General features: G+C 40.3%; 1 protein-coding gene across 1 annotated transcript; it reads right to left on the bottom strand.

Annotated features, from left to right (window-relative positions):
• Nucleotides 1-1743: 1743 nt before the first annotated feature.
• Nucleotides 1744-8707, bottom strand: LOC147115477 (extracellular calcium-sensing receptor-like). The gene is given in 7 exon segments (XM_085989592.1): nt 1744-2069; nt 2072-2656; nt 2744-2867; nt 4972-5199; nt 5372-6208; nt 7543-7834; nt 8580-8707. Coding segments are annotated over 7 exon segments (2520 nt in total).
• Between the last annotated feature and the right edge of the window lie 1628 nt (nt 8708-10335).

Raw genomic sequence — 10335 nt, 5'->3', positions numbered from 1 at the left:
AGGGTCAGAGGGACCTTGGTGTACATGTACATAGATCCCAGAAGGCAGCAGAACAGGTAGATAAGGTGGTTAAAAAGGCATATGGGAAACTTGCCTTCATTAGCCGAGGCATAGAATATAAGAGCAGGGAGGTTATGATGGAGCTGTACAAAACGCTGGTAAGGCCACAGCTGGAGTACTGTGTGCAGTTCTGGTCGCCTCACTATAGGAAGGATGTGATTGCTTTGGAGAGGGTGCAGAGAAGATTCACCAGGATGTTTCCTGGGATGGAGCGCCTCAGCTATGAAGAAAGACTAAACAGGCTGGGGTTGTTTTCCTTGGAGCAAAGAAGGCTGAGGGGGGACCTGATTGAGGTGTACAAAATGATGAGGGGCATAGATAGGGTAGATAAAGAGGAACTTTTCCCCTTAGTAGGGGGGTCAATAACAAAGGGGCATAGATTCAAGGTAAGGGGCAGGAGGTTTAGAGGGGATTTGAGGAGGAACTTTTTCACCCAGAGGGTGGTTGGAGTCTGGAACTCACTGCCTGAAAGGGTGGTAGAGGCAGGAACCCTCACAACATTCAAGAAGCATTTGGATGAGCACTTGAAATGCCATTGCATACAAGGCTATGGACCAAATGCTGGAAAATGGGATTAGATTGGACAGGGCTTGATGGACGGTGCAGACACGATGGCCCGAAGGGCCTCTTGCTGTGCTGTATAACTCTATGACTCTATGACTCTATTTAGTGAATGCGCATGTGGAAATCCTGAACTTGCGGTCAATTTCAAAGGCGGTATGATGGAGTACTGTCAGAGTACACGGTAATACCTACCACAAAATCTGCCCCTAGGAGCTACACTTCAAAGTGAGGAGGTTATACACAACCTTTATTAATCACTGCTTGGCCTCAGCTGGAGTATTGTGTCCAAGTATGGCCACCTTACTTTAGGAATGATGGCAAGGCCCTGGAGAGGGTGCAGAGGAGATTTACCAGAATGGTACCAAGGATGAGTGCCTTCAGTTATGTAAGAGACTAGTGATCATGAGATTGTTTTATTTACAGTAGAAAAAGTAAGGGGGAGATTTAATAGATTTCTGCAAAAACAGGAGGGGTTTTGCTAGAATAAATAATCAGAAATTGTTTCCAGTAATGTGGGTCGGTTACCTGAGGACAAATTTAAGGTAATTGGCAAAAGAACCAATGGGGAAATTAGGACAAAATTATTTACACAGGAAGTTGTTATGATCTGCAAAGCACTGTCTGAAAGGTTGGTGGATGCAATTTCAATAGTAACCTTCTAAAGTGAATTTGATACATACATGAAGGTGGCGTGTAGTGGGGGGGGGGGTGGAGGTTTGCAATTCTATGGGAAAGAACAGGGCAGTGAGCCTAATTGGGTAACTCTTTCAAAGAGCCTCTACGGGCAAAATGGCTCAAACGGCCTCCTTCTTTTCTGAAAAATCCTATGACGAGCAATTCTTTCACTGTGAAGCACATAGCGATGCCGTAGGGACATGAAAGGCACCAAGTTATATGTTTTTCCTTCCCAATTTCTTCATTAAATACAAAATGAAGCCTACAGTTTAACTAACAATGTTATTAAATAGTGCAATTTAATCAGCCTCTCAAGTGCTTTCTTTGCGACAACTATTCCATAATGCAGTTATAGACATCACAAATGGACTTAATTATTTGAAAGTGTATTTTATGTTCCAATGGAAGAGTTATTAACACTGGCTTTTACAATTAGAAGACTGTTCAGATATTCTTCGAAACAACTTTGCCCATGATATGTTTCTTTGTATTTTTTTCTTTCTTCAGCAAGATAATGTAACTTTTAGGAGCGAAAATACAGATAAGCAGGGCAAAACTGGAGGCCAAAATTGCGAATATTTCTACAGCCACAGTATACTTTCCAGGAGAGCTTATATAAGCTGGAATGAAAGTTATCCAAACTGCACAAAAGATAAGCATGCTAAATGTTATATGCTTGGCTTCATTGAAGTTATCTGGAAGGTGTCGAGCTAGAAACGCAACCACAAAGCACACACAAGACAGAAATCCAATGTAACCAAGTACACATAAAAGGCTATTGTTGACCCTATGTCGCATTCAAAAACGATTATATCCTTAAAATAATCACTGTTTTTCAAAGGATAAGGTGGCGATGTAATTAGCCATACAATACATATTAAACATTGTAAAAGTGTAAGAAGGAAAACAGTTAAGCGTTGTTGTGTTGGTCCAAACCACTTCATCATGGTATTATTGGGAAGGGTTGCATTAAATGCTATCACCACAACAATGGTTTTTCCCAAAACACAAGAAATACAAAGAACAAAAATAATACCAAATGATGTGTGACGTAATGTGCACGACCAGATTGAGGGTTCTCCAATGAACGTTATTGAGCACACAAAACACAGGATTAATGCAAAAAGAAGAATGAAGCTTAATTCCGAATTGTTAGCTTTAACAATGGGAGTATCTCTATAAACATAGAATAAAACAAGTACACTTGTCGTTAAGCAGGCTCCAAGCAATGCCAATGCCATTAGAATGATTCCCATAATTTCTCCAAAGGAAAGAAATTCAATTTCCTTTAGTACGCATCGGTCTTGTTTTTCATTGGATCGATATTCCTTCGGACATTTAATGCAATCTATTGAATCTAAGAAGAAGTAAGTTTAAATTATTAGAAAAAGTAAATCTGAAGAAAAATATGCACGAAACATTTTATGTAATTGCTTATTCTTACCAGTGGAGTTACTAATTTCACCGTAAGGACATTGTATACAATCAAAACAACAAATCGGCCGTCCTTTCCTTGCGGCTTTTCGTGTTCCATGTAGACAACTTTCAGAGCAGACTGCTTTTGGAACCTGGGTAGGAAAACAACAACAACAAAACCGTGCATTTATATAGCCCCGTTAATACAGTAAAAACGTCACAATGTGCTTCACAGGGGTATTATCAAAAAAGAATTCGACACTGAAACACATAAGGAGATATATGGGCAGATGAGCAAATGCTTCGTGAAAATATGTTTTAAGGAGCGTCTTGGAGGAAAGATAGGTCGAGAGGTGGAGAGTTCTAGGGAGTGAACTCCAGAGTTTGGGGCGTCGGCATTTGAAGGCAACGGCCGCCAATGGTGGAGCGATTAAAATCGGGGATGGGCAAGAGGCCAGAATTATAGAAGTGCAGATATCTCGGAGGGTTTTAGGCCTGGAGGAAGTTACAGAGTTAGGGAGATGGACCAGGCCATGGAGGGATGAGAATTTTAAAATCGAGGAATAGAAACAAGGGATCTCAGATAATGATAACTGTGCAAAACATATTTTAATATAATTGATTTTGCTGACAGTTTCCAACAAGATATATTAATTAATCTACAATAAATTACGTAGGCTTTTGACGGAGTAAAAGGTTATTGTTGACTCTATGTCGCATTCAAAAATGATTATATCCTTAAAATAATCACTGTTTTTCAGAGGATAAGATGGCGATGTAATTAGCCATACAATACATATTAAACATTGTAAAAGTGTAAGAAGAAAAACAGTTAAGCATTGTTGTGTTGGTCCAAACCACTTCATCATGGTATTATTGGGAAGGGTTGCATTAAATGCTATCACCACAACAATGGTTTTTCCCAAAACACAAGACATACAAAGCTGCTCTTTCTCCATAGCCGTGCATTTTTTTCCGACTTGAGCTTATATCGAATTGCTTTTGAATGTTACTACTGAATCTGCTTCCACCAGTCACTCAAGCAGCAATTTCCTCATAATAATTCAATGCATAAAAATAATTCCTCTGGTGCATTTGTCAATTAAATACAATCCGTTAGGTGCTCCTTGCTAGGAATTAATGGAAACTTACCAATGGTCCCTGTTAGAAAATAGTTATCTGAATAGAACTCAGGGGTACCAGTCAATAAACTTGTGTGTTACATACGAAAATAAAACTATGGTCTTCTGGTTTATATCAAGTTGCATCGAGTCTACAGCACAGAAAGAGGCCAGTCGGCCCAACAGAGCATCGACCTGCATTTGTGCTCCATACATACCTCCTCCCACCCCTCTGTCTAATCCTATCATCTTTTCCGTCTATTCCGTTCACCCTCATGTGCTTATCTAGCCTCCTCTTAAATGAATCTATGATAGTTTCCTCAACTACTCTTGGTGGCAGCGAGTTCCACATTCCCATGACTCTTTTGGTAAAGGATATTCTCCTGAAATCCCAATTGGATTTATCAGTGACTTTCTTATATTTATGGCCTCAAGTTTTGGTCTCCCTACAAGCAGAAACGTTTTCTCCATGTCTATCCTATCAAACCCTCCATTATCTTAATGATCTATACCAGGTCACTCCTCAGCCTTGTTTTGTCCAGAGAAAAGAACCACAAACTATTCAGTATTTCCTGATAGTTACAGCCGCTCAGTTCTATCATACTTGGGAATCTTTTTGTCAGCTTGTCCAACGTCTCAATCTCCTTTTTACAGTATGGAGACCAGAAGGGTGAACCATATGGCAAGTATACATTAACCAGGGTTCTATACAAGTTGAACATGACTTTCCTGCTTTTCAATTCTATCTCTCTATAAATGAAGCCCTGTGCTTGCTTTCCTTTTTAAGGGATTAGTAACCTGCGTCACTACTTTTAGTGATTTGTGTATGTGTACCCCTAAATCTCTTTGTTCTCTACCCAATTCGTACTATTATCCAAGCAGTATGTGCCTCCTTATTCTTAATAACAAAACGTATCATCTCACATTGATCAATATTGAAATGAATTTCCCTATTAAATGCCCGTCCAGCAAATTTAGCCATGTCTTCCTATATTTTGTCACATTCTTCCTTTGTATTAATTACACACTTATTCGATAAAGAAGCAAGTTTGCTTAAGGCGAGATTCATCGGCAACTCCTCATTGTTCAAAACGAAGCAAACATTGCTGAACTGCCCTACACATAAAAGCTTTACCTTAACTTGGCCTCCACTCCAGATAATTCCCTCTTCGTTGATCACAAATTCTTTTCCTGATGGACCAGCTCCATCATAATACCCAACATTCACAACATCGACACCACCAAATGCATTTGGTTGCCAATTTACAATGTCATATGTTGCGACCGGATCCCCATTTTTGTCAAAATGCACCGTTTCGCCAATCTTGGTAACGAAATTTACCATTTTCATGTAATGTAGCAGCTGCCAAAAGAGAAAAGGTGATAAAATGAGCATAAAACATGTTATTATTAATTCAATATAGGCCTTAACTCCGATAGAAGCCTCCAAAATGAGCGAGAAATCTATCAAATATTAATGTGAATGGTTATTATCCTTAAGTTCTCAATAGTTTTTAAATAAAATATGCTCTTACCTGCCATGGTTGGAAACTTGAAATATTTGCACAACTGTTATTGAAAAATGGTCCCTTCCCATTTTCACATGAAATCATATTGTGAATTGCATGGGCTATAGCATAAGTTGCTTTATATACATTGTAAGTAACCCTGTACTGTGTAACATCATTAAACGCATTGCGCACTGACTGCAGATTCTCTCTTCCCGTACACTCATTAAACTGTGAATAAATGTTCCCTTCATCTGTTCTGTTTTCCGATTTTCTTAGGGTGCAACCAAAGGTTGTCTCCCAAAACTCTTTCATTAAAATGTTTCCCGGATATTGAGAAGGGTGGATCTGCATTAAAAAATCTTTCAGCCCTGGTATATCTACTTTACGAATTGCAATCCCAATTGTACCAGCAAGGAATCGGTTACTTTCTTCAGCCGTGAGCAGTGTCGTAGCTGCCCAGGCCTCGCTTGCAATCCATTGAATGCCAGTGAGGTTCTGTCGAACGATTTCTTTCACTAAAATATTCATATCCGATTGCGCGAGAAAGGCCATGACAACTTTAGTAGAAGATGCCTTTATAGTCGCCAAAGTTTGAAGTGCTTTCTCCTCCGAGTATGTTTTATGAAAAGTCTCAGAGAAAGCAATGCAAACACCCAGTTCCTCTACCGCTTCTGTGAACGCTTGCATTCCAAAGTTGCCATAGTCACCGTCGCTTTTAATTGTCCCGATCCATTTCCATCCAAAATGGTTCACAAGCTGGGCTAAAGCCCTCGCCTGAAAGTAGTCGCTCGGTATTGTTCTGAAAAATGACGGGTATTGAATTCTGTTGCTCAAACACGCACAGGTGGAAAAGTAGCTGACCTGTGGAATAGTAAAATTGAAAAGATGAGAAAATCAAGTTTCACTGGCAATTTGCAACGGTTGAGAAACAATTAATGTTAAATCGCGCTTTACCCATTTCCAGCTTTTTTCAGCATTCAATTACTTTATTTTCTTAACTATTTTAATTTTCCGTCATCAGGGCTGATTCCGCTGGCTGAATGCTACTGGTAGCAAATGCTCCCGTCAAGGAACGTCAGTCCGGAAATCAGACGCCGTGGACCAGCGATTCTCCGGTCGCTTCCACAGCCAACTTTTGGGAATAAAGGGCCGTGGAATCACCACTAAAAGTGCTACCAAGTCTGAACAATGTATATATCTCATTCGATTTTTTCCAAAATCAAGCTCAATAAAGTTTAGAGCAGATATGGCAAATAATAAACTATGTAGATAAAACGACGTTTATACTTTCCATTATGAGTTTATCAAAACAGCTGATAACATAGTCTCGCCAAGAATATAAAGAGAAAGCTGGAAATACTCAGCCGGTCAGGCAGCATATGTAGAGAGAGAAACAGAGTTTCACGTCGACACCTTTCGTCAGAACTGGAAAAAGTTAGAGATGTAACAATTTTAAGCAAGTACTGTGGCAGGGAAACGGGGGAGGGGAGGAGAGGACAAAAGGGAAGGTCGGTGATAGGGTGGAAGGCAGGAGAGATTAAAAGATGAAATGGATGATGGTGCAAGGCAAAAGGAATCACTCCATTATCATCTCAGTTTGCCTGCATCATCATCCCTTTGGTCATTTAATCTCTCCAGCCCCTGCACTTGCTTAAAATCTATTAAATTTCTGAATTTTTCCAGTTCTGACGAAAGGTCATCGACTTGAAATGTTAACTCTGTTTCTCTATCCACAGATGCTGCCTGATCTGCTGAGTATGTCCAGCATTTTCTGTTTTTATTTCTGACTTACAGCATCCGCAGTATTTTCCTTTTTTACATTATACAGCCATTTGTTTAATTCATCATTAAATGTAACAATTTATATTTTCCTCTCTAATAATTGCATCAAGGTAAACTGCAATTTTAAGAAGACTATAACTAAAGAGCAAAATAAATTGCATAACCTAACAAACTGTGACAGGTTCATTACCCATCATTAAAGTGAACGGTTATGTTACAGATAAAAAATGCATTCGGTTTACCGACTATTCTTAAATTAGGTATCATTTAGTTTGCATCAAAGAGTTTATTAAAAAAATAATTAAAGATTTCTCTTGGAGTATTACCATGATGTGGAATTAATTGTCAGCTGAAATTCCTTTATTTCTTCTGTTACATTGCTCGAGTTATGATATATCAATTCAGTAACTCACCATGGGAATCCTGAAAGAACCGATTAAACTCGCTATCGCCATAGACTGTGACGATCCAGAGTCACCAACAATCGCGGATACCGTGGAGGGACTTTTGCAGTTTAAATCTGAAAATGATCCTTCCGGTCTGTTCATGAATTCAAAGGCGGCTTTGAGAGAGAGCGGCGGCATGGTACACGCATCATAAATCCGATAGCCCAGTGTAACGTTGGGAAGTAGATTTGGGTCCTTGTTTATCTCGTTGATAGTAAAAATCATCGCCACTACAAAGCGAAAAGCTCGGAACCAAAATCTGTGGAAGACACATTGCTGGGTTAGAAATCATAGATATCTAGCGGAAATTGATTTGGTTTTCGCAGCTGTGGTATTGAAATCTCTATATTCTGAACTAGAGTTATAACTTCTTAGTTGAGACGCGCAGGTGTTTGTGGATGAGATTACATATCGAACACTGAATTGCATTATTAATCGTTAATCTTGAATGTCACCTTGCAATTCAAACTAATGCAATGTAACATCAATTTGGTTTATCATTTGTTAGTAAAGATTAGAACGAATAGGTTATCTTTTCATTTCACGATTATACAACAGGATTTCAACCATTATTTTGGTATTTGCTTTCCAAACACGTCTTCAAAGGTGTTAAATGAAAGATGCGGAAATTATTTTGGAGTTTGCTAAAACAAATATAGAGACTGTTTCATGTTTCTTCTATTTGAAATACGACATTGGCATTCCTGGTTTAATTTAATAAATGAAAAGAGGTATTCGAAAGTTCTGCATTCGCTATACCAAGACAGAGCACGGTTAGATTAAACAATGAAAGGAATGTTAGGGATTGTACAAAATTTCCCTTTGAAAACAGTATGGAAGGATTTTCTCTCGCGCAAGAATAATTGATGATCAATTATTGGATCCGGCTCTTGGTCGTACGTTTGGTCCAGAACCAGCACACAGTCTAAGTATTTGATTATATCAGCACAAATGAATGAAGCTGCAACAAATATCTAATTATCGAGGTTCAGTCTATCACTTACATTGTGCATTTGACCGCTGTTGGTTGGGTATTAAACGGAAGATCCCGAAGTTCAACATTGGAATGAACACTGAAGACTCCGCCGAGAACGATGTCTCCATCCTTAGACATCCCGTCCAATTCATCCATCGCCCAGCGTGTGCAAGTTGGCCCGTCCGTCAACCGCACAGGAACAAATCCAGCTAATAATAAACAGCATAGAAAACCGTGATCCATTATTAAAAGCTAAAGTAACAGCAGTGATTCTAATGTATTGCATATTCACTTTAGATACTGCAAGTGCCATTTATAACTGCTATTGTCCATTAGAAATTGATGGAAATGTTCAGAGTTCAAACAAATTAAGGAAAAATCCCAAAAGGAAACAAGTTATGACTTGACTCAGCCCAGGGCAAAAAAAGCACAAGGCAACGGGAACACATTTTAATGACACTGTCACCAGTGGATACATTAATAGATTTACCTACTTTCATTGTTGTAATGGTAATATCAGGCGATGGGGTAACTTTCAACTTGGCATACGTAAAACTGGTGGAACAGGATCGTTACTCCGGTTATGCATTCCGCCCGACTAACATTTCCATTGACTTCAATGGAAAGGCATATCCAGCCTAGTGTAGGCAGGCCTGTCCCAAACCGTCAGCTTTACATCCACGTGGAAGTCGAAATTTACCCCCAATGCCTCCACTGGCATTCTAAATCTTCTGCATGGATGCGAACGTTTCTGAGTGGTGAGGGAAATTTTCAGCTTGCCCATGTGGTGAAGGTACTCCACAGTGCTGTTAGGTAGCGAGTTCCAGCATGTAGACACAGCGAAGATGAATGGATCAGCGATATACATCTTCAGCTGCTTCATCAATGACCTTCCCTCCAACATAAGGTCAGAAATGGGGATGTTCACTGATGACTGCACAGTGTCCAGCACCATTCACAACTCCTCAAATAATGAAGCAGTCCAAGCCTGCATGTAACAAAACCTGAATGACCTTCAGGCTTGGGCTGAGAAGTGGCAGGTAACATTCGCGCCACAGAAGTTCCAGGCAATGAATTTAACCAACAAACAAGAGGCTAACCACCTCCACTTGATATTCAACGGCATTACCATCGCCGAATCCCCCACCATCAACATCCTGGGTGTCACCATTGACTAGAAACTTAACTGGACCAGCCACATAAATACTGTGCCAACAAGAGCAGGGCAGAGGCTAGGTATTCTGACTCCCGAACGCTTTTCCACCATTTACAAGGCAAAAGTAAGGAGTGTGATGGGAATACTCTCCACTTGCCTGGATGAGTGCAGCTCCAACTACACTCAAGAAGCTTGACACCATCCAGGAAAAGCAGGCCACTTGATTGACACCCAATCCACAACCTTAAACATTCACTCCCTCCACCACTGGCGTACCATGGCTGCAGTGTGTACCATCTACAAGATGCACTGCAGCAACTCGCCAAGGCCTCTTCGTTAGCATCTCCCAAACCCACAACCTCTTCAAGCTAGAAAGACAAGGGCAGCAGGCGCATGGGAACTCCACCACCTCCAAGTTCCCCTCCAAGTCACACACCATCCTGACTTAGAGGTATATTGCCAATTCTTCATCGTCGCTGATTCAAAATCCTGGAACTCCCTCCCTACCAGCACTGTCGCAGTACCTTCACCACAAGGACTGCAGCAGTTCAAGAATGTGGCTCACCACCACCTTCTCAAGGGCAATTAGTGATGGGCAATAAATGCTGGCCTTGCCAGCGACGCCCAC

The sequence above is a fragment of the Somniosus microcephalus genome, chromosome 6 (genome assembly GCF_052327205.1).
Source record: "Somniosus microcephalus isolate GS21.2 chromosome 6, FLI_Smic_1.0, whole genome shotgun sequence".
Classification (NCBI taxonomy): domain Eukaryota; kingdom Metazoa; phylum Chordata; class Chondrichthyes; order Squaliformes; family Somniosidae; genus Somniosus; species Somniosus microcephalus.
This window is presented reverse-complemented; position numbering and strand designations above follow the sequence as displayed.